This window comes from Volvox carteri (assembly GCF_000143455.1).
Source record: "Volvox carteri f. nagariensis unplaced genomic scaffold VOLCAscaffold_26, whole genome shotgun sequence".
NCBI lineage: Eukaryota > Viridiplantae > Chlorophyta > Chlorophyceae > Chlamydomonadales > Volvocaceae > Volvox > Volvox carteri.
Window position 1 is genome coordinate 812,763 of NW_003307569.1, and position 24,795 is coordinate 837,557.

Below are 24,795 nucleotides of genomic sequence, written 5' to 3' on the forward strand. Positions count from 1 at the left end.
GGGGCTTTCCAGCAAGGCACGATTCGCAGCTAGTTGCCAACAGCACGTTCAAATGGTGCACGTCCGATGGGCCCGTGTACAATCTCAGGTCAGCTCATGCAACTATAAGCTGTCGCCTAAGCGATAATTATTCGCTGTGTTTTATCATGACTTCAGGTCCATTACCAATTTATATCCATGGTGCTACAATCCCACTATATATCCAATTGCAGTCACAGTAATAAAGTCCTGCTTAGATCGATTGCATCGTCAGGACATACATACAGCAAGGCTGCAGTTCTTGCTCATTAAGCAAGCTGCCATACATACAACGTCCACAGCACGTATGATGTGTGGGACAGGGGGTCATACCTTCACCCTGCGGCCGCTACACGGCAGACCCTGCCTTCCCCGGTATTTCGGGGCACCCTCATCCAGTCACTCTAGTCAACTTCTCAGTGGATCGCTCAGGTTCCGCACCCACCACCAGCATCCAACGGAATCTGCCAGATCGACGGTGGCCCAACTTCAATCCTAGATAATTCGCAAGATCACTATATCCCAGGTCACCACCGTCCATCGACCAAGGCAACTCAACCTTCCACCATCAGAGGATTTCCGACTCTAACAGGTCTCGATCCCGAAATCTCCCGGGGTTAAAGGTCTGTGCCTTAGCAGTAGTCCCTAACCTAATATACATAATCATGCAGCAAAATGTGTCTTCGTCCCTGCCTGCGTGGCAAGGTAGGTATTTGAGGCACGAAAGGCCAGTCCGTTGTCTGCTGCCAGCTAGGCTGAAGCTTGGCACTTCCGACATCTTATTTTCTACCACCCCACTCGGACTCACAACTGACACTTGACAAGATGCCTGCAAGGCCTCGCGAGTCGAACCTGAGGAAAACGGGGCATCAGTTTAAGTACCTTTTGGACATACACAACAATGGCCAATTCATGTATCGTGGGCCAGCTCCAAGTAGCACTTGACTACTGCGGCTGGAGTAAAGAAGCATGCAAACTTCTGGCACTGTCCATGACCCTCCTGCTGCTGCCGATGCACCCGCAGTCATTCGCAGGATTGCTGGGGTTAATTGACCCTACGATTGCCGTTGCTCAAGTTGCTCAAAAACGAACGCAGGGCACGCCGGGTTCGTGCAGTTCCTTGACACCAGCCATATTGAGAACAAGTGCGCAGTCCATCACATTCACAGCCCCGTCCGGCAGGGTTGCAACGATTGGGTCCAAGCGGGTTCTTTGCCTCGTTCCAGTAGTAGCTGGCTGACTTCTGGCATGCTGCTGGAGGCGGTGGCGAAGTTGGTCTGGAAATTCCTTGACACCAGCCATAAGAGGAACAAGTGCGCAGTCCATCACATTCACAGCCCCGTCCGGCAGGGTTGCAACGATTGGGTCCAAGCGGGTTCGTTGCCTCGTTCCAGTAGTAGCTGGCTGACTTCTGGCATGCTGCTGGAGGCGGTGGTGATGGTGGTGGTGATCGTAGGGGCGGGGATGGTCTGGAAATTCCTTGACACCAGCCATAAGAGGAACAAGTGCGCAGTCCATCACATTCACAGCCCCGTCCGGCAGGGTTGCAACGATTGGGTCCAAGCGGGTTCGTTGCCTCGTTCCAGTAGTAGCTGGCTGACTTCTGGCATGTTGGTGGTGGTGGAGGCGGTGGTGATGATGGCGGTGATGGTGATGGCGGTGGTGGTGATACCAATGGTGGTGACGGAAGTGGCCACGGTGGTGGAGGTGCTGCCTCCCATCGAAGTCCAATGATACTGCCAACATAACCTGACATGAAGCCGACATTGGCACTGTACGAGATGCGGATGAAACCATTGTCTCCCCAGCGGGTGCCCCAGCTGTTCTTAACAATCCAGTACGACCTACATAACATCAGATGGGGATGATGTAGGTTTGGGGTTATACGTGTGTTGGATCTATGTGATAAGGAAAGCAGACGCCTCATCGGGGCTGCCAGTACGGCAAATTTTATGGCGGTATGTATGGCTGGCTGGGTGGTACAGATTAAGCCATGTTGCTTATTGACAGATCGTTTTTCTATCCGACGTGATACGCACACCACGGTGAACACGACATACACAGGTATACGTAACTACCGAAAGTACCCACAGGCAGGGGTCAGCCAAGGACCACCAGGAAATTCCCAGTCACCAGCCCCACACCATATTCCAGGACGGTCATCGACAACGGTCGATCAGTTAAAAAGTAACTGGTGCAACTAACTTTGTTGTCACTTTGATGAGTTATACCGCCCCCCTGTCGGCCGACCTGCACTGCCGACCCTAAAACAAGTGAAGATTACTTCAGGACTATAGCCCCCGGCGTGTATTAAAAAGGGGGCCAGAGGTGAAATGGTTGGGACTCGCTGTTGACACCGCCATATATAACTGTTCTCGCAGGTATAGGCCTGCAGGCCCTATCCATGTTGCCACTGGCAAGTTGCCAACTTGCCAGTCTTCCAAAACCGTCCATCCACTGGCATGCACGTAATGAGATGTTCGTCCGATTCACCCTCAGGTACCCCCAGATGCCATCATTAGGCGCACTCGTACACTGGGCGCGCATTCAATTGTGACGTATATCAAATTTTAAGTGTCATGTATACCCGATCCAAAATTTGAATGTCATGTGCAGCCGATATCCAACATTCTTCAACCTTCAACGTAATCAGGCATGTGTATCATCATCCCAGTTTAATCCGGCGACGCAGCTGACCGCCGTATCGATTTGCTGGCTCGCGATTGCACTCACCCGATATCATTATAGCCGACGACAAGGACTTGATGATAGCCAGCTAGCGCGCTAATGCCATCCCAAGCATATGGCCTGCAAAATGCATTCCCGTGCGTGTATGTTGGCAGCATGACATAGGCAAGTGTTTTAGAGACAACAAAAAACAATGTCGCCACGCAGAAATATGGGATAATGTAGACAGAGGCACCTACACAGCTAATTTGCGGCAGCAGGGGTATACGTAGCTAGGGTGCCTGTAAACTTTAGGGTAACCGTCGATAGATCGCACCGGTACCCCGTATGTTAGATAGGGCCCCATCCCTGAACACAGACGAGCCAGCCGGAGCTAGAAAGCAAGAACCGAACCTCTCAAGTCACGTGCAACACGTACCCACCTAACGCTACTCGGCTGCTTTGGAGGGCACCGAGAGTCAAGGCGTAATAAACATTTCCATGCACACGCCACCACACGCATACATACATACACGCAAGCATACAGGCACATCCACGCACATACATTCCGTCCATGGGCCCCCGGTTTTAACGGACTTGTAAAATCCTAGTAAATTTATATATATAAACAGAGCGTTATTTTTGTTCGGCTTCCCATGCTCGCCTCTTTCGGCAACCTCCTACCACGCATACACACACGCATACATAGATAAGTATGATGTGTAGGACGGGGGGCCATATCTTCACCCGTGGCAGCTACCCGGCGAAACCCCTGCCTTCCCCGGTATTTGGGGGTACCCTCATCCAGTCACCCTAGTCAACTTCTCAGTGGATCGCTCAGGTTCCGCACCCACCACCGGCATCCAACGAAATCTGACGGATCAACAGCGGCCCAAATCCATTCCTGGTCAGGCACTACTGGTAGAGCACGCACCAATGGCCCCGGGAGATCCCGGGATCGAGATCTCTTAAGGTCGCAAATCCTTCCTATGGTGGAAGGCAAAGCGCCCCTAGTCGATGGATGGAGGGGATCTGGGATATGATTTACTTGCGAGCTGACCATATATATATATATATGATATATATGTATATACTTACACACACGCACACATACGTCGTCTCACTTGCACGCGCGTGCATGTGCGCGCACATCACATCCTCTTTTTCGCCATTAGGTTGACCACTTTACATAGATAGCAAAGGACTTGTACGGATGTGGTACGAAGTTACGGCACTTACGGTGAGGATGCTCTCCATCGGAAAAAGTCTCCGTATACGGCAAAATATGAAGTCACAGCCCCGTACATACGAATATGCTGCTTTGCCTACATATCATTGGCACGGAAGTTCGAGTTCATTATTGACTGGCAAATCATGTAATCATGGTAATGCGGCAAGGTTGGCGGAAATGTGGTGTGCATCGCGTATGCATGCATGCCAGCAAGCACTTGCCACACTGAAATGGCGGCATGTGGTAGCAACACGGCGGAATGTGCAAATCCCGCCGCATGTCTTTGGCCTTTAGATCTTTTTTTGTTGTTTAATAAGCTGCTGATTTTCCTAATCCTGCCAGGCTTAGCGGTGTAACACAGGAATGGTGGAACACGGCGTCAGGTGGTTACCGCTCTTCCGATCTTACGACTATGTACGCTGCATGCTCGTGTGGACGGAAACCCACCTGTGTGATATCAGTGTACGCGGTATCTTTGAAACCGCCCTCGGCTCGCCGCTCTGGTGGCGATCCAAGTGCGCAGCCTCGTGAACCAGTGTATGGATAATTGAGTTCGTACGGGATATTCTTGGTGACGACAACTTTCGCTGCCGCGGTTGCAAACCAACCGGAGTCGCAGTTTGGAAAGGCAGCTGAGGACATGCCGTTGCAAAAGAAAAGCCTGTGGAGGAGTTTAAATGACGACCCAAAAGATAAGCAAAGCGAGGAGCGAGGCACCAAGAAGAAAGGTAGTGGTGATGTGCGCACACACTTAAGCCCTTTTAGCGGTAAGGAGCAGTAGGTGGGTGGCTCAATCTCTTTAGTGACGGAGTCAAATATATGATGCGTCACGAACCTTTTCCCGACAGCAGCAGCAGCAGCAGCAGCAGCAGCAGCAGCAGCAGCCGTTCCCATCCCATTGCCACTTGGTAGCGCTACCGCAGCCCAGATATGATTATAATGTTTGTTCATGCATATCATGCATCATAGCTCGCTCACCATTGCTCGGAGTAGTCATTGCTGTTTACAGTCGTCTTCCTCGCAGCTGCGACGGCCGCCTCCGCAGCACCGGTTACCGCAAATGCAACGCACGAGCCGCACCCGCCCTGGTCCTTGACTGGGCTGATGTAGTTACTGCCATTAACGGATCTTGAGTCCCAGACTGGATACAGCAGGGCTGAGAGTAAGCCGTCGGATGTGATGGAGTCTGAGGAGTTAGAGTTGCTGCTGTTGCCTTCGCGACTGATAGCTGCCACCTGTTGCAAAAAAAAGTTGCAGTGAGGATGAGAAGTAGGGCACGCAAACGCCAAACAAGCAAAGTGAGGACTTCCCATTTTGTTCGCACAAGAAGGCACAATGCGTGAGCGAGTGTGTGTGTGAGAGAGTGTGCTACGTGTGCATGGTGAGAGGGGAGGCCTTTTCAGCGGCCAGCTACGTCCTACACGCTAGCTATAAATATATCACAAAGTTAACTACTCACGGTGGATGCTACAGCTTGAAGCAAGATGCTTTCTGGCAGTTTGGTCAGGTCGTCAACGCCCTGGTCCTTGAACATTGATGCCACCTGGTGCGACGTCGCGGCGCGATCGTGATCGTGATCGTGATCGCGGCAGCAGCAGCCCAGCGGGGGCCAGCGAGAGGAGGCAGGCAAAAAGGTTCAAAGGTAGGCGATAATTACAATGCGCCATGCATTTATGGAGTTATATAGTTTGGTAGGTGTTGTATTACGTCTTATCGCAGGAAAAGAACCGATCGGCGGATGCTACATCCCGTGATACCCAGAATACTACAGATGGTGCCCACCCTGAGGCATAGCATTCATAGCGCCGAGCCTATAAATAATTTCACATGCATCTCCTGTAAAATGGAGGATCGGCGGAGTCATGTCTATAGATAATTCATCTTCAGGCCTAATAATTTTACCATGGCACGACCATCGTAGATCATCGTAGTAGCTGAAAGCCAGCCTCACAGCACGGCACACATACTAACTATGTATACGCGCGAAGCGCTCGACCAGCATCTCGAGAGCTTGTATTTTCAGCGGCCAGCTACTACAACCATTCTATATTATGAATCTATGCACGATCTATATTCCTCGGTCCTATCTATTAATATGCGATCATCACCCTGTGTGATATATGTTTTACACATACACTTATATGTCTACATGGCACAAATATCCCACCCGTCACGGGCTTCGTCATTTTCTGGGTGCATAAAGCACTGATTAGCGCAAAGATGAACATCGGGGGTATACCTCACGCCGACAACCCACCATACCGTTTCCGCCACAGCGATCGTGGCCATCATGCCCTGCACTTTTTGTTCTCCGGTCTGACGGACGGTCTCAAAGCTCAAGCCATCCTGTGGGATTATTTTTGGCAAGGCACACGCATACGCATCGTCACCAGCAGCGCCTGGCAGCATAGGTATGCATGTAGGCGGTACCGCTTAATAACCGCTTAGTGTCGGATACACGCATGCTTTTCGTTGTCGCGAGCTGCTGCTTCTGGATGGCGCTATCGTGCCAGTTATTATGCATCAGCCGCTCATGCCCCTACTGTATCGGCGCAAAATAACTCATTACGAAACTGTTAGTTTCTATCCGTAATTGAAAGGTGTTGCATGCATGCTTGGCTGCTGCTGCTGCGCCGATCGGTGACCGTACGACTGCCGCTCCAACTGCCGCTCCAACGGATTCAGTGGGCGAGAGCGAGGGGGATGCATGGCACCATATGTATAAATTTAGAGCACACACACTCGCAGAAGCAGATTTCAGTTTCCGTTTCAAGCTCAAGCTCAAGCTCACGCACCGGCAAGCTAAGTCCAGAGAGTGTGCGATTGGAGTAATAGATTCCAACACAGGACGACTCGTTGTTGCCTGTACTAGTGCCGTTCATCACAGGAGAGAGAACCGGCGCCATGGGGAGCAGCTTGAGCGACCCGCTGGTATGGAAGCCGTTACAGAACTGTGTTTGGTCGCAAGCGGCTGCGATGCTGGCAGGCGTCATGCTGCTGGCATTAGAGGTGGGGGAAGAAAGGTTCAGCGACCCGGGCACCTCCTGCACTCGCGGGTAGAAGGTGTAGCCAGGGACCACTGGGCAATCTGCACGGCAAATTACGGCAAAATGTACGGCAATTTCGTTGCTGGCACACATGTGACGCATGCCGTGGACGAAGGATGGGTAAGAGGGCTACTAGTGCCACCACTGCGGCAACATGCATAACGAATTCAAGTAATGATGGAAGTGAAAAGACGTTTTGAAGTTGCTCTCGAGGGCCTTTTTCCATGCATGGGGGCAAGGCTTCCGTTTTTGTTCGTTTGCTGCATTCCCGCCATGGCCATGCATCATGATGCTCATCATGTATGTATGTATGTACGGCATATATATATACATCCGGCAGGGAGGCGCACAAATACTCCTAGCACTCTGCAAAGCCAGCACGCCACCACTCATGATTGATGCTAGTGAAAGTCGAACAGGGGAAAAGGTGGCCAAGATTGTGCTTCGAGCTCGCTGGCTGCCATGCAAATGCATTTAACACATTCACATGTGCATCCTCCTATCTCCCATTTGACTGCGCGCCAAGTACAGCTGCCTGCCGCCTTACCGATTGCCGCAAAGGTTTGAGGTGCATCTGCCGCCAGCAGTAAGAGGACCGAAATCCAAGCTGAGAATACCAGGGCGCCGGCCATCCTGCATGCCAGCATGTATATTGTTGTTATTGTTGATGACGTTGATGTTGCAGAGTAGGAGACTTCTGGGGCCAATTGCACAGATTCGGACTATCATATCTAGAATTGAACACCAGCACCATATGGTGTTCAATTCTAGAATTGAACACCAGCACCATATGGTGTTCAATTCTAGATATGATAGTGGTGCTAGATATGATAGGATCAACATTGCGGGTTAAGGTATTTTTTATCCGCACCAATCGCGCCGCGAATCCACGGGAATGTTTCAACGGTCTTGATTAAGGAACGGATTGAAGTAATTCAATTGCCATTCCGTGGAAAATGGGAAAAAGAGTACTGCTGGACATTTAAAGATCATCGATTACCAACGTGAAGGCGTTGCCGCACCGTGACGTTAATTCCCAATGGAAACACGCCCTCAGGTAAACGGAGTAACCCAAGGATAAGTATAGATGTTATTAAGCCTACGTGTGAATAGGTAGGATAGCTAATATAGTAATCCATGGATACTTCGTTAAAACAAGGTGGGGATCTGAACGGCTCAAGTTCATGCGTCAGCAACAGGGTAGGCGAACTATTCAGGCCTCTCGCAAATTAAGCTGCTGGACAAGGTCCGACACTGCTTAAATCCAAGCAAGCAGTGAGGACTATTACAGGTACCCAGCTTAACAGATAACCAAACTTACGATGTCATCATGCTAAATGCCCCCGGATGCATAGGACCCCACGTACTGCGTTCGTTGAGCTTTGCATTCCCCCTGCTGCTGATGCACCTACCGTAAGCCACTGTTGGGAAATACAGCAGCGCTCCAATTTGAATTATTTATGTGTAGACGACTTCAAGCCAATTGGAGGCTTCCGTCGCGCCCGTCGTCTTTCCCGTTGCACCCCTGGTTGCGCGCTGCTCACACGCGCCGATCAGCACCTTGATTGTGCGACCTACCAGAACCCCATCACACAAAGAAGTGTTGCTTGCAAGGGTAAGCGAGGAAATGTTACTCTCACTTAGCTAGCACTGTCACTCATATCTAACGGAGTTACTTGCTGTACTGCATACGCCGTACACATAGCTGCGCTCCGTCATCCCCGCAAGAAGGGCCGATGAAGGGCGCTCGCTCGCTCTCCGTAGCAGAACATTGTGATGGGGCCCGCGCATCCGCTGAGAAGCTGATGAAATTGCAGTTGATGAGTTCAGTCAGGTTCAATCCCACCATCTACCTAATAGGAGGGGTCCTCACACTGATAAGGATTTGCGACCTTCTAGCCTTCAGCAAATATCGGGACGAAGCTCCATGAAGCGATGAAACAAAGCTGTCGCAGGGCGCGATGTGTAGCTGCACGTATTGACCTATCGCAATGCACCCGGCAGGTCGTTTCGTCGTAGCTGCCGAAGGACTGTGGGCGATCGATTGGACCGCCCGCCTGTTGTCCGAACTTAATATGACAGATGGCATAATTACTGCTGAGCACTGCTTATTATTTTGTGCATCTGCTCTTGTGTTAAAATATTAAATTGGTGAATGCACAATGTGGCTCTGTGGCCTACTGTCGGTCGTAGGTTCGTCCACCTCGGCTTATTTTAGCTCTGCTGTAATTAATTAAAACATGTTTATATTTGCTGACTATGAATTCAGGTCTAACCAATAATGATATTAGTAAGCTTGCGGCTTGCGACTACTTTCGGTCGAGTTCGTCGTTCGAATGCCGCACTGCTACAGAAGTCATATATCCTATATATCCTATAGCTTGCGTACCTACGTTTGGTTCTTGCGAGTCGACCTGGATGTGGTGGACCTTACAAAGTTAAGGACCGAACCAGAGAACACAATTTCAATTCTTGATAATCTTTGGTAGAATATTTGTCAGTGGGTAGCGGAAGTGCGTTCCACCTTAGCGAAGCATACTCCACATATTTGGCCTCCCCACCGCGCCCAAAGGCGGGAGGTGGGCATAGCTGGTTCATAGCTCAGAAATCCATACCTGCGTATGGCCGGGCCTTCATCTGAATAAAACTGGGACCTGCGTCCCGGGCTTGTACATACACGCATCCAACAAAATGCAATGGAATGGATGGCATTTTGCCGAACCAACCGCCCACCCTAGAAATGCGGAGAAGAACAATCAGGCAAGGTAACGCGCATGCAGTGCTAAAACTTGGCAGCGGATACAGAGCAATCTCCTCGATAAACTTAATATAGGTTAAGGGGTAGAGCAAAGGAAAAAGGCAAGTCCTTGGCATGGATACAACAGGATACAAGCGATGGCTCGTCCATACTAGTTCGCACCAGAACCAGTACCGAGGTCTCTTCACGCTGTGATATGCCCAAGTTCTGCTTGAACTATCAACATTTCCCCGCGGGCAGAACTTTGGCGCACTCATAACAAAAACCCAGCGGACTCCCATGCACTGCCGAAACTTCACAAACTTGAAATCACTGGTAGCGCTTCGTAAACAAATCTGCACCATATCGTAAGTAAGGCCATGTAGTAGCTGGTACACAATACGGCAAACACATCAACGACAAGTGCGCGCGAAGTTTTCGGCGGCCAGCCACTACAAATGTCTGAGTTCAGTGAACCGCAAGCCATTCCATTGCATCAGTTTAAGCTTTAGGCGGCTAACAGAGCACGCAAGGGACGGCGTTATATACCTAGGGAGGAGCGAGTATGTCCCTGCTGCGGCACTGATAGCCATGTTGAAGATGAGAAGCAAATTTTGCTGGGCTGTCCGGTGTACGACAAAATCAGATCTGCTATGCATTTCCCACGCTTTGAGCATGGAAGGGACGCTATGAAGTGGGAACCTGAACGCCTGGCAAGGGTGCTGGACCGTATATGGTCCCACCGCAACACTATTGTTCCATTTGGTCGTTAGTATCCTTACTCACTTGCTTTGTCCGAAGTGCGGAGTAGGATGGTGCTTATAGGCGACCAGCCCTTAAGCTCTCGGCTTGTATTGGGCGATTTGCAGGTACGGGGAATGCACTTATAATCCGTTACGATCTTGAAGTTGTCTGTTCGACCCCGACAAACCATGAGAGTTGGGTATCGGGTTAGACGACTGTCATTGCACGAAAATCACGTCAAAATGCAGCCATTATAGTCTGGGAAGACTCTATGCCTGTAAAACCTAAAGTCGGCTAGGCGCATGTGTGTGCGTGTGTGTGGTGTTGCTACAGTGGCCTCCAGACTGACGAAGAGTAGAGCCAGCGGACCAGCTGGACGCACACTGCACTTGAAACGAACGTATGACAAAGTAGTCTCCCACCCAAATGAGACAGCGCAAGTCATCTAGACAGCCAAAAGCGCAACCAAAGGGAAGGCCAGAGGCCCGTTCCAACCGTACAAGTTCATTCCTCCAGCCAAAAATGGACTGTCCATGCCAAAGCCGCTAGAATCTTACAGGAGACATATATGTTACCCATATCATAGTACTTTACTGCCATGGATACTGTTAGGAAGCTCACGCCCGAAAGTCAACGAGGAATCGGACTGTTTCTGACCGGACCAAACGCTGCAAAACATTCGGAACCGAAGCTCCCAAAGCATTGAAGGCCATTAAAGCAGATACTAAATTTCACTGAAGCCATTAGCGACGTTAATGAAGACGGTGTAGGGGTCGTAGGCAATGTGGACGCAATGCTGCAGCCAGCCGACGACAATGACGCCACTCCGGTTGTCAACAGCGAGCGGGCCAAACATCAATGTTCCTCATATGGATACAATCGCGATGGGCCAGGAAACAGGTTGCGTTTGGTGGTTCCGGTTCATTGCTGCTATGCATCATTACTTCTGCAACCTGGAAAGTCGTGTAGTGTTATCTTTCAACGTGATGCAAGACGAACGAATGTGAACGAACTCTATTCGATCAGCGCTTGAGAGATTGGTGTGCGCGTGTTGCGACATTCCCAAACCCGGCGATTGCACGAACTAAACTGTAACTCATCGGGGGGGGTCTGGGGGGCCGGAGGGACCCCCAGCGCCTTACAGATTCGGAATACCTTTATTCCCGCGACTAAAAACCTATTCCTCCGTTCGGACTGGAAAATTAACCGGCAGAAATGAAAAAAAAACACTGCTCATGATGTGATGATTATCCGTCACGATGCGATTGTTTGCTTCTATCTCTGATATCCGTTGTCTGATAGTGTTTAATTTCGACTTGCACATACATGCCTTTCCTGTCGAACCCACATAGACACACACACACAGACAGACAGTCACAGATCGATAAGCACACAGATAGATCTGTACACCCTTGTACGCCCTTGTCTTGTCCACATGCACGCTTCCACCACGCGATGGACTTATTCATTCCCTTGCCGCAGTGCGACTTGATCGCCTTGATCTGTGTGCGTACGCTTTTCTATTTGTTATTAATCGCTGCTGCTTTTATTGATTTCCCCTTTACGTTGGTTCCCTTTTGGTGCGCATCAGTGGCGGTAGAAGCGGGTTGTTTTAGTTAGGTACGGCAACCGATGATTGGGATGCATGGACGTCTGTAAATGGTTTAGGGACCGCCGTCCGTACTGTACGACTACGGACCTAAACCTCACATTCCAGGGCAGGATCTATCTAGAGACGGTAAAACATTTTGGCGGCTCTACAGACGGCTTTTGCAAGATAGAAGACAGCCGGCACGCGCATGATGGCCACCGCGGGCCGCACTGCAGCTGCCTGACAAGTGGATTCCGGGTAGTGATTAACTGATCATCCGGGGGGGGCGTATTCTGCGGGGGGTAATCCGGTCGCATTTGGGTTTTTATTCACTGTGTTGTTTGCTGTGATTCCGACCTGCAGGTCGGCAGCTGCTCCCTGCCCTGCATTGCACTTCACTGCACGTTGACCGTTGCACGTGCAAGAAGGCGTTGGCAGCGGACGCACGTGCGTCCGTGCACGGACTGTAACTTTCGGGTGCATAGGTTCCATCGTGGAATCTCCGTCATAAATAGTTTGGCTCGTAGCCGTAAACGCGCCTGCAGCTGCTGGGCACTGGATGGCTCCGCGATGGCCCGCGTTCGCTTTCTGGTTTAAGCCTTCTGGCTTAAGAGGGCCTTAAGCATGCACGATTGGTTGCTTACAGATCCATTTTGATGTTTCGAAGCACGGCAGATACGTTGAACGCCAAATCGACGAAGACCGATATGCTCCAACATACATGCGTAACTACAGCTGTCGAAGCGGAGCGACAATAACGCGACATTTAATGACGAGCATCTTTTGAACTAAGAATATCAAACTAAAGGGACAGCGTGTAATTTACCTGCACGGTTAGGCTGCCTTGCTGGTGGTGTACGACTAAGCTGTGATTTCAACTGCCGCACATTCGGCAGTAATGGAGAATAAAGATGGCACAAGCTAAAGCTAAATCTTCCATGACCTTTCTCATCAATCCTGATGATTTCCTCGCCTTTCCGAGGACAGACTGGACAGGGCCACATCTGTGCCGTTTTCAGAGAGAGTGGTGCTGAACCATCGACCGAACATCGACGATAGGTGCTCGCAGCATTCTTAGCATGTCAACGAGCTGCCAGACGGCTGTCAGGCTTATAGCTGCCCTTGTGATGATTGTGTTTTCCCGCGGTCAGTCGGGGGTGTGCGCGGTCAGCCTGAGCCGCAAGCTCAAAGCGGCATCAGAGTTATTAACTCCTGCGCGTAACAGCTTTCAACAAGCCGAAGTATATTTGGATGGCTTGTTTGCCGACTACGAGGCCGCAAAGGCGAGGCTTGGGGCCACCAACTTTAAGAAAAGCAACGTCCTCGTCGTCTACATGTTCTACGAACGTGCTGAGGTCATCAGATCAACTTTGACCTCACTTTTGATGAGCCAGGGTCTGGAGAATTTCGATTTGATGATGTCTCAAGATGGTCTTGGTGTCGCTGGGACCCCGTATGTCCTGGACGTTGAGATTCAAGAATCATTCAATGCATTATACATTCATCATGAATTTAACCTTTGCACGGGCCTTCACCACTACTTCGTTAAGAAGTTTGGCTTTGACGTCATGGGCTATGATTACCTCTTGGTCGTTGAGGAGGACAATCTGCTGCATTACCAAGCGCTGAAGGTATGTTTTTTTGCGTTGTCCTGGAGGGGATCTATGGCGTCCTTTGTGCATATAGGCATCTGGTATGCACAACCCGATGCATTAGTAATAAGGGGTGACGTAGCTATCTGCGTAGCATTGCATAAATAAAAAAAGGGCTCATGGCTGCACTTAAATTTTACACTTTTGCTGTAATTTCTTAATCATTTCTTACTTTTAGCTATGCTGTGCTGCTGCATGAAGCAGCACATCACACGTTTCAGTGTCCCTGTACCCATTAACGCACTGGCGGGACATTGCGCTTCTGTCGGGCATCGCAGCTCCTTAAGGACGCGTTGGATTTGTCACTGGAGGATAAGGAGATTGGGCTTGTCAGCATCACTGATATGGACAACAGCCTTCTCGTGGACGATGCGCGGTACAACGCGGCGGTCTTGCGCGCCGACGTGGATGCTGGACACCTGTGGATCTTCGGCATCCACAGGTCGCGCTATAATGCCGTCAGCCAGCTCCTAACCGACTACTTCAACACCATCAAGGGGCACGACTACAAGAACGCGCACGTGCCGCCCCTTCGGGACTCAATCCGCGCGTTACACGCCAAGGAGGGCTTCCCTAAGGACATGCCGCTATCCCAAGACTCTTTCCTCGTGCACAGCCTCTTTAAGCAGGGATACACCAAGCGGTTCGTGTCCATGGTCCGCCTGGCCCTGCCCATGGGCTGGCTGGGTTTGCACATCAAGCAGGATAAGGACCACTTTTACACAACGTACGGTCAGGGCATGTTCGAAGGCGTTATAGTTGAGGAGCCTTTTGCTATTGCCAAGAATCCATATCAACTGGCGAGTCTAAAAGCGGATGCTGCGAAGCGCCTGGACGTGATTTATCGGCAGTACCTGGGCCGCGGTGTCGAGCCAGCGGTTTCAGAGAGCGTTGTCTTGCGGCTGGTGCTGGGCAGGATGAATGCTGTCGAGCTGGTTCGTGATATCGTGAACTCGGCGGAGCATCGTCGCCGCATGAAGGAGGCCGTGGCGAAGCGTCAGGTGTTGCCGCGTAGCAAGGGATGATCATCAAACAATAGGACTTCCGCACCAGGTGCCGGCGCACTGAATTCGGTTAACTAACTAGCTAGCCACTAACCAACGTTTGAAGTAAGATGGATATTTTATTGGTATTATCGATATGTCCCTAATAAGGACATACGGTGAACTGCTGCTGGTTGCGGTGCAGGTTGCATCCATATAATTGGCGGGCTGGCTTCAGATTAATTCGTATTTATATAGGTAATTAGATAGAATGGTAGCCCAAAGTGGATTGTGCGTTCATGCGGACAGATAGAGCTGCTGCTGCCCCGCCACGAGTGCAAGGCTGGATGGATATGGCTTGAGTACATAAGTACGTACATACATGTGGAGCGAGTTGGCTCTCGGGTCCGGAAATCACAACGATATGATTGATAAAGAAGTAGCGACGAGAATCTTCTTCGAGTGAGCTCCTATTATTACTCGTGCGTTTTCCGAGCGAACAGTTGCGGAACATTAAAGGATGCTAGCCCTAATTATGTGACATTCCGGTTAGCTATGCAGTATAGCTGTGAGTAGAGATATTGCCCTTGGGCCTTCGGCTCGTATGGGTAGTTTTACAGGTATCCGAGACCCATCGGGTAGAGCGCAGTGGAGAACTAACAAAACACGGTGTTTTGTTAGTTGGGCGTAAGGCCCAGTGCGAAACGCATTATAGGACCAAAGTTCTGAGCATTCCTAATTATTAATAACTTCCGATGTGCGCATACGTATGCCCCATGGTACACCATGGCGCCTAGGAGAGCAGGATGTCGTGGCGGATGACGTGGTGCCATCCGAGAGCAGCAGCAGCGAGGACTGCGAAAGCAGTGGTGACGAGGGGGCAGGGGAGGAGGTTGCGCAGCTGACAGGCGCCCGCGCTGTCAACAAGCGAGCGGCAAACCAAGAAGCCAGCCCGCTACCTCTGAGAGGCGCATGTAATGTTTTGCACATCTTACGTTTCTGTACATATTTATTGACTTCTGCACATAATTGCACTGGTGATTTCGCGACCAGAGCGTTTGTGGGGGAATGCATGTGTTAACGACGGTGGTCGTGTTGTTCTTTTTTATGCGCGCGAGGCGGAGCTTTGCTCGTTCGTCAACGACGCTGAGCAAACGGACTACCCTGCGGATGGTCCCCGGGTAGCGATATGCATGCAAGCGGATGGTCCCCGGAACACCACCAAATCTGTATCGCAGCTGCAATTACTATTTGTCGTGGTCGTTTCCAAAACTGCATGACACCAAAAAACATTCCAGGTACCATTTTCCTGCCCTGCCAGGGAAACTGTGTCGCAAAGTGTGTGGCAACGGACGCATGCATTGCGCTGAACAGCGCGCCAAAAAGCCATATTCGACACACAGTGGGGGTCAGCAGTATGCTTGCCGAACACTGCTGGTAGTGGCACTACTGCCTTACCGAACGCAAGGAATGCCGCGCAATCCAGGTTAGAAGGTGGCGAAAGCAATATTATTAGCGCTTTTCCCACCCGTGACTGCTGCCGCTCTCTCCATTAAGGCTGCCACCGCCGGCAGCGGCACGATCGGGCCACACACACACCGACACCAATCGCGCCGACCATGGTTCCTCTCGTTCCTGGTTTCGAAGCCGCTTTGAGGTCCTCAGCAGTCGGCGGAGAATTCCCCGGAGGACAGTACAAGGTCGCGCTCAGCTTTTCCAGCTTTCACAATCGGCCGTGTCACGAGAATCAGCTCTCCAACACTGCAACAGAGGCAGCAGATATGGAGGACGAAGGAAACCTGATCTTCGCGAGGGAACATCAGGCGCACCAGCATTGCATTGTGCGGACTTCAACCTTGGTTGGCAGTGGACATCAAACAGCAAATAAACTTTATGCCACACACGTATATAATTATATAAGGTTGGCAGTCTTGTTGATGTATGACATACACCACATGCGAGTATAAGATGCACCGGGCTGGCATAATAGTACCAAAATAGCACTGGAGACATTCATCCGTTTCAAACAGACAGAAGGACATCATCCGAGGACATCATACTTCCAGTCTCGTACATTATTTCCCCCTCCCCAGCCATGCATGTGCCCTCTCCCAAAGTAAACCACGTCCCATGCAAGCACACACACGCACCCCCAGCACACAAATCGTATTGATTCCGCATGCCTAAGCCTGTAGACAAGCTTCATCCACTACCTCAGGAAAGAACCCTAGAAATGTGACTGACTGAAAGAGTTTTACTGCGGAAAAGAAGCCCAGTACGGATATGAATGTACGGATATGAAGCAGTACGTATTAGTTCCCTGTGGACCCTGCTGGACCAACCAATGCCCCCGCGTCTCGCGCGCCCACACACATGCACATGCACACACACGTGCACATGCACACACACACACACACACACACACACACACATATATATACATACACGCCAGTCCCAAGGAAACCCCCTCACCCCGACTCCGAGCCCGACCTCCTCCCGCCACTTCATCAAAGGCATATGCCCTCATCAGTCCCAGTAGGTAGGTAAGGTAGGTAAGGTAGGTTAAGTAGGTAAGTAGGTAAGTAGTATGTAAGGTATAAGAACCGTGTCGGCATGGCGCACCCTCCTGTCGGCACCCGCCACTTCCTCCTCCTCCTCCTCCTCCTCCTCCCGTACACTGCAACCCCAACTTCAGGACAGTCCCACTGCGCACTGTGCAGAGAGGAAATCCATGGTGATGCTGCACACACATACATACGCGCACACATACGTAATACGTACATACCCCCCAGGTTTCCTAGGTTCAACTTCAGCCCAAAAGCTGGTGTCGGGGGAGGTTTATGAGACAGTGAGCCCTTCGGACCACTGTATAACAGAATTCATTTACACTAAAACACATTTCCCTCTCGTCCTCGACGACAGACATGCATACACCAATACGCAATATACACATATGTAAAAGAACGCACACACATACACACACAATCTTACGCATGGCTCCTCCGTGTTTAAAAAGCGTACGAACACGCGAAGGCAGGTCAGCACACACCAGTCGTGTACAGCAGGGACAGCAGCAGCAACCCCACACAGCGGGGTGCTGTGCCTGCCGTTCCTAAAAGCCACAAACGAGCAGTCACCAAACAGGTATTCTTCAACGCAAACATTCCAACTTTTTGGGAAATATCTTGGCACCAAGACAGGACAGCAGGCCTGTTTTGGCCTCATACCCATCATGAAAAACCCCAACCCTCGGACAGTGTTTTGAAAGACTGCTGCACTCAAAACCTTTGTTTACGGTCAAGGCATTATTTCTAATGCTAATGCCCCGCTAATTAGCTTGAGTCCAAATAGCTTGCATCATATGGATGAAGATCACCGTGGAATTATTTTGCTCAATTTGCTGCTTGTTGTTGAACGCCGCCTGCGGGTGACATGAGCGTCACTTCGAGGGCGCAGTCGATGTCACCAGTACGAATCCCCATCCCGACATTACGAAAGCTCTGCCACCGTCGTAGTGCCCTGCCTAAAAGCTCCCACTATATGACCTGATGCCCCAGTCATGCTGCCAGCAGCTGGCGGTTAGGAGACCTAAGCCTTTCTTGAAGGGCGGGTCCTCTTTTGTTTAAAAGCGCAAAAAGTGCAAGAAAAAACGATTGGCAGGGAGTCCTGCTGCGGTTGCTGTTGCTCTGCCTCTTCAATGCACCTGCTCCTAGTTCGGCACTGCGACTGAGCGGCATCTGCCATTCACGCTGCTAGTGTTGCTTTGCTGCTGTTGCTGCTGCGGTTGTTGCTGATGATGCTGCTGCTCCTGCTCCTGCTGCTGCTGCGATTGCTCCTGCTCCTGCTGCTGGTCCTGCTCACCTGCTACTGCTCCCCGCAGCCTGCCGCTGCTACCACCATACCCAAAGCCCGGCAGGTGCATTCCGAGACTTGACGCACGCCGCTCCTCGGCGCTCACCTGGCCGCCTGACCCAGGCTTGCCCCTGCCGCCGGCACCTTCAATATACTACCCTACCAGGCTCGCTGTCCTCCTAAAACCAGGGCAAGCTCTCGCGGCACTTGCGGAACTGCGCACCCACTACGGGCTCGTAGCGCCCAGCCGCCATCGCCCCCAGCGCCTCGTCACTCGTGACCAGAGAATGGGCCTTATGCAGCATGAACTTGGTGGTGTTGATGCCCCGGTAAAATACCACCTGCCGCATAGACCAGGGCCGAGGGAGGAGCCGAATGGGCAGGAGGGGGGGAAAGAGAATCACGAACGAGTGGAGCTGCTGCCAAGGAAAGAGTGTACAAGAGAGGGGGAAAAGCAGGAGAGAGCAAATTGGCAGGTGGACAAATGCGGCAGCGACGGGGGTTGTTACAAAACCGTGTTCTAGCCCCAGAAACCCGACACGACGCGTCGGGGACGCGTGCTATCAGTAAGCCAATCGGAGTCCGTTACGTCCGTTACGGTTACAGTTACGGTTGGGAACTGGGGAATGAGGAATGAAGAAGATGGCGGGGGCCGTAACGGGGGAAGGCATCGCCGTTAGGGGAGCGGGCGCGGGCGTTTTAAGAGAGACACAAACACCCGGGACAAAAGGGGAGGGGGGGAAAGGTTGGAACGAGGCAAAATAGTCCATATGAAATACACACCGGGGGACGTAGGCGATCTGGGATAGGAAGCCGATGCGAGTGGCGAAGAGTAAAAGAGTAAGAAAAAAACACAACTGGTTCCATTATTATATCACGTAATACCGCCAAGACAAACCCAGCAACGCCAGAGAGCCAGCAGTCTAACAACGATGGATTGCCGTACAGTCATGCAGAGAGAGACATGCAGTGGAATATATGAGGTCACCACGCAAAAAAGGTCATCATGCGAACAAGGCACACACAACCAGAAGCCCGCTAACGACGTTTCTTCCCCCGTCCCCCAGCCCTTCCCTTCCCCGCTCCCCCACCCCAAGGCCCCGTTGCAGCGCCCCTAGTCGCCATCTCCCCCAGCCGCATCGGCATTAACAGCACAACTGGACACGCCAGCCTGGAAGCCATACGCGAACATGCAGGGTGGTGCCGGAGCCGTCCGCGGGGGCCCTCAGAAAACAACCAGGAGGCGGCGGCGGCGGCAGGGGAGGAGGAGGAGGAGGCCGGGGCCCTCAGCCTCGCGCACCTTATGCAGCGCTTGAACCCGAAGCCACTGTGCACATACATACATACATACATAATCATGGATGGCATCATTCGACTTGGCATACTGCGAGAGCGTTTGGGTTGTGCGGAGGGCACCGGTAGGCGGCCTGTTCAAATCCCCGCTGTAACATCACATCAGTCGTACCATGTACGTCATATTATCACACGACAGGAATAGTACTGTACTACGTGATTATGGCATTACCACGGCATCTGCGGGCGATCAACGGCTTGCAAAATCGAACTATGCAAGCCAGAACACACACGCTCAGAGCCAACACCACTGCAAACTCCACATCACCCGACGTACAGTGCGGCGACACGAGTGAAACCCTAACTGACCTAAACACACCTTCACGCACACACAAGCATCACATCACCTTACAACAAATGATTGCCACACGTTGACACGTGAAAAATCACTCACCGACACCCTTTTATGCGGAAACGTGTACTCGTCCATATACGGCACGCAAAAAACGCATTTTCATGTAAACGACACATATTCATACGTCGTACCCTTCAGGCACATTACATGTGCTCTACAACGTTTGTTTGTAAACACCCCAAATTGCAAAGCATCCGTACCTGCTGCAGCGCCTGGATCCTTTTCCCCGCCGCTAAGGGTCCCCCCTGCAAGCGACCCACGGCGATGGAAGCCGCAGCGGAGAGCTGGTGTGGCTGGTGTACCAGCCAGGCGTCAGGCAAAGCAGCAAAGCTCGTGTTGATGTAGGCCAGAGAGGCCACTTGCGTCACCTTGTCGCGAAAACAGCCCCGAAACCGAACGTCGTACGGCATCCACGTGTACTGCTTCCTGCGATGTGTCCATTCCGTGTGATCAAGTTAAAAAACACTTTTTTCCGTTAATTAAAAAAAGGTTTACTCTAGGATAGCAGAAACTACTAGAAGCTGCTTCCTAAACATAAAGCTTTATCCAAGTACGGAGACGAGTGAGGGTCCCCGTCAAGGATTGCCCGGATTGGCGGATGGGCCTGCTGGCGGTTCCGAGTCCGCTCAGTCCAGCTCAGACCCCGACGCCACAACCCCAAACTGTTGGGATTTTTCATGCCCTTTTTTTTGCACAAGGCCTTCCCCCGGTGCGCACTCTTAAGAGGCACATGCGCTACAGCAGCAGTATCTGATAGTTCTCTCGTATTGCTGTTGTTGTTGTTGTTGGTGTTGTTGGTGTTGGTTGTGACGGCGGTGGTGGTTCCCTTAGCAGCTGCGACTGCACCCGCCCTGCACCCCACCTGGAGGTGATACCCCACGGCTCGTAACCACGTCCGTAGCGTATGGTGTACGGCTGGTCGGTGCTCAGCCACCTACATGCATCAATCACATCCCAAACAGCATCCACAAAAATATAAAAAAAATCCAAATCCAAGAAAGGATATGGAATGTGCACAAGGAACCTCTTGTAACATTATCCCTTCTTTTTTCCAGCCTCTCAGATCAATCCCGGGCATAAAAGGAAACGACCGACAAAACGGCAAACTGTCAACATGCTCGTTCACACCGTATAATGCGCAACAAAGCTCCCATCCTCGACTCAAATAACAACCAACTATCAAATAACTATCAACCGATTCGCAACCGCTATACTGGGTCAGACTTATGACCTGTCAAAACTGACACGCCGGCACATCTCGACAACCTGATTAGCCTTACATCAAACACAACACCATCATCGATCCCCATCACCACGAAACGAGCCACCCAGCGAGGCAAAGCAACTCGTCAATTTCCTACCCAGACAGGTCCCCGCTTCGAACCCTGCACCTGTCAGTTATAGCATTACGATACGTACCGTCGATAATCTGTTGCGTTGTGACCCTGAGGAAAGATGTCTTCTGAAAACGTACGTAGGTGCCGGGTCTGCCACAACATCTGCAGCCGCTTCTTGTCACCTGGCAGTTCCGGTGCCCATGTCCAAGTCACCGAAGGCCATGACGATAATGTGTCAATGCTGATGCTGATGATACCGTTAAATGATAATGATGATGATGATGATGATGATGATGATAATGATGATGATAATGATGCAAGGAAAGCCAAGGTTAAACTGCCGTGTGGCTTGTAAAGCCAAAATTGTGGAGGACCGGGAAAACAGACATTTGTGCGAGCTACTACTATCACGACGGTATCCAACACCGCGACAAAGAGGACGCTGATGAGGGGATTGCAGGGGGCCAGGGGTTGAGGCATGAGGGGCGAGATGGAATCGGGTCTGTGGACGAGATGCCGTACAGCCGTACGTATATACCTGGCGTGTTATACCGGTTACCCTTAGCCAGGCGTGAGCAAGCGGGGTCTTGCAACAAGCAGCGGGGACGGGGGGAGAGGGGAAATCAGCGCGGTTGGGCGCCATGACCCCAATCCGCATCCATCCGCGCCCTTGCCAGTCAACTTCACATCAGATGGATCAGGATCGATTGACCGGTCGACCGACAGACAAAAAAAACTGAAAGACATACGGACTCACGCACCTTTAATCGCCGACAGCACAGTGTTCTGCGCATCCTCCGGTTTCAAGTGGCTCTCTGCCTCCCAGGTGGGTAGTACCCAGAACACGGTCGATGCGTGCTGTATTGCTTCTAGCCTATAAGAGGGATAGCGAAGGGCAGGGCAGGAGGGTCGATGCCTGCTGTATTGCTTCAAGCCTATAAAAGGGATAGCGAAGGGCAGGGCAGGAGGGTCGATGCCTGCTGTATTGCTTCAAGCCTATAAAAGGGATAGCGAAGGGCAGGGCAGGAGGGTCGATGCCTGCTGTATTGCTTCAAGCCTATAAAAAGGGATAGCAAAGGGCAGGGCAGGAGCGAGCGCTCGGATCACCAGCCTTAAAGAGGACTTAACTGCAACACAAATTGCAGCTCACCTGTCAGGCTGCGCGAGGACGCGCCGAAGCGAGTCGCTCACGGCCAGGTCCACGTCAATCATGGCAGCCAGCGGGGTTCGAATCGCAAGCAGAGCGGCGTTTCGGAGGGCGTTTATAGGTACCAGAGCACCCAGCGCCCGGTCCGCAGTATACTCCGTCAGCAATAGCAGACGAAGACTGCACGCGTCGGGCAGGGCCTCTATACGTTCAAATAGCTCCTACACGTCGGATCAGAGCAATGGTGCTTTAGAGTGACGCGTCGTTGGGTGGCGCAGAGGAAGGGGTGATCTGGGTTTCGTAAGGTCAGGCACAGAGCCGTACTTCGTGTCGTACTGCAAGGACATGCCGTGTAGGGAAGCCAAAGCGTTCGATGGGCAAGCGCCGCTAGCAATCCCTTAGTTTTTACTGGCCCTTCTCTTACCTGCAGCTTAGATTGCGTCTCTTGAATCACTTCCGCGTTGCGCTGAAAGAGGAAGGTGCCCTGGGCCTGCACCAGTGGTAAGTATACCGCTGCAGAAACCGAGCTTCCAGGAAGCATTCGACACTGCGCGCGGGATAGGAACAGGTATGCCTCACATAGGTGGCGCCTTGGAATGGTCACAGAGCAAAGAAGAAGGAATTCCCTTACGAGGGACTCCAGGTGGTGTAAGCGGTCCATGGTGGCCGTACTGAAGACCGTCAGAGGAAACTTCAAGCTCCTCGAAGAACTCCATACGTGAGATATGTTGAGGCTGAGGTCCAATAGGGAAAGTCTTAACGTTTGGCTGTCGCAACAAAACTAAATGTGCCAAGCAGCCATTCACCTGACGGGCATGCTGGACATGAATGACCCAAACGTTGAGGGAGTTGCATTATACAACGAATTATAGCATCGCTGTACCAGCTGGACATCATTCAACTGGCCCCCTGCTTGAGATATTGCTGTAGCTGTGGTGAGGCAGAAAATCAAAGCCAATATCTTACCTAACTTGCATGTATTAACTTTTCTTTTACGTGATCTGTAGGATATGTGGGATTTGTGCATTGATTAGTAAAAGGAAAGCGCTGCTAGCGAGTTGTTTTCGCAAGAGTCTGTGCTCTATAGTGGAAGGGTAGCAGATTTCACTTTACAAGTACGTGGCTTTAGATAGCGACAAAGTTGCAGAGAGCAGTCTCCGATAAATCAAAAACCAGGATGCCGTACACAGAAGACGGTTATAAAGCCGTCGCGATGCTGCTTGCGGCAAACACCGGGGTCCTGGTGAAGCAGCTGGCCGCGTAAGAAAAGTATATGGATGTGGAAGGTGCCGAAGTACGTCGGTGAAACATAATGTGGCAGGACTGGAGAGAACAGTGCAGCAGTATATTGTGAGTGTAGTTGAAGCGTTATAAGGCGTTCGGCGCACGGGCGAATTTACGTGCATACCTTTCATCGTGGGCGCGTCACGTTGCAAGCTAAGCAACGCGTATACATGACGTGTCACATCAGTCCCCAGTTCACTTCTTGTAACGAACATCAGCATAGGTACAAGCCCTCTCGCTTGGAGGGATATGCAAGCAAACATCATGATAGGTAAACTCGCACGCTACCGAGCATTCAACCGAGCACGCTACGAGCAGTCCTTGTAAGGAGCAGCATACCACCCGACACGTATGCACACGTGCGCAAAAATTCTGTGTGTTGTTCTTACAGCGCTATGTAAAAATGTATATACGTTTACGCGACGCGAGAAGTAAACGTACATGTACTCGTGGTGGAAATCTTGTGGGGATGTCATACAATCAAAAAAAGCTTAGCCGCCTAGCCTGGCGCGCCGTCTGCTTATTTCGGTATATAATAACGTCAGCTTTGTCTGCTGTACACATCATCTAGTCGTCTGTTCATCATCATCATCATCAGGCAATTCAGAGTGATGCGGGTATGGACCGTCGTCGTAAGGAGGGGGGATAGTGGATGGGTTTCCGACGCAGGAAGAGTGGCACCTTGCATGCCGGCGAAAAAAACGGCAACTCTAGTAGCTGGCCGCTGAAAAGGCCTCTCGAGATGCTGGTGGTCGCGCTACGCGCGTATTTGTAGAGCCGTACCACCTACTACTACA

The 24,795-nt window shown here is 51.3% G+C and overlaps 3 protein-coding genes across 3 annotated transcripts; 1 reads left to right on the top strand and 2 right to left on the bottom strand.

Moving 5' to 3' along the window:
• Positions 1–368: 368 nt before the first annotated feature.
• cprA (cysteine protease) lies at positions 369–8,593 on the bottom strand. Its single transcript, XM_002951915.1, has 10 exons — positions 8,376–8,593; positions 7,511–7,596; positions 6,712–7,004; positions 6,179–6,262; positions 5,376–5,459; positions 4,895–5,151; positions 4,364–4,577; positions 3,925–4,010; positions 2,752–2,826; positions 369–1,862 (listed from the first exon to the last, which is right to left on the bottom strand). The coding sequence occupies exons 2-10, from the start codon at positions 7,593–7,595 to the stop codon at positions 1,064–1,066; spliced, it is 1,977 nt and encodes a 658-aa protein (XP_002951961.1). The 5' UTR covers position 7,596; positions 8,376–8,593; the 3' UTR covers positions 369–1,063.
• A 4,521-nt stretch (positions 8,594–13,114) lies between these two features.
• On the top strand, positions 13,115–14,712 carry VOLCADRAFT_92484 (uncharacterized protein; the record flags this gene model as incomplete). The annotated part of the gene is made up of 2 exons (XM_002951824.1): positions 13,115–13,666; positions 13,966–14,712. 2 exons carry the CDS (start codon positions 13,115–13,117, stop codon positions 14,710–14,712), a joined length of 1,299 nt encoding a protein of 432 aa, XP_002951870.1.
• Positions 14,713–17,998: 3,286 nt separating this feature from the next.
• VOLCADRAFT_92485 (uncharacterized protein) lies at positions 17,999–24,261 on the bottom strand (the record flags this gene model as incomplete). The annotated part of the gene is made up of 12 exons (XM_002951916.1): positions 17,999–18,091; positions 18,750–18,863; positions 19,823–19,906; positions 20,491–20,656; positions 21,093–21,164; positions 21,650–22,009; positions 22,120–22,153; positions 22,329–22,441; positions 22,718–22,935; positions 23,139–23,261; positions 23,901–24,037; positions 24,123–24,261. 12 exons carry the CDS (start codon positions 24,259–24,261, stop codon positions 17,999–18,001), a joined length of 1,653 nt encoding a protein of 550 aa, XP_002951962.1.
• Positions 24,262–24,795: the final 534 nt, after the last annotated feature.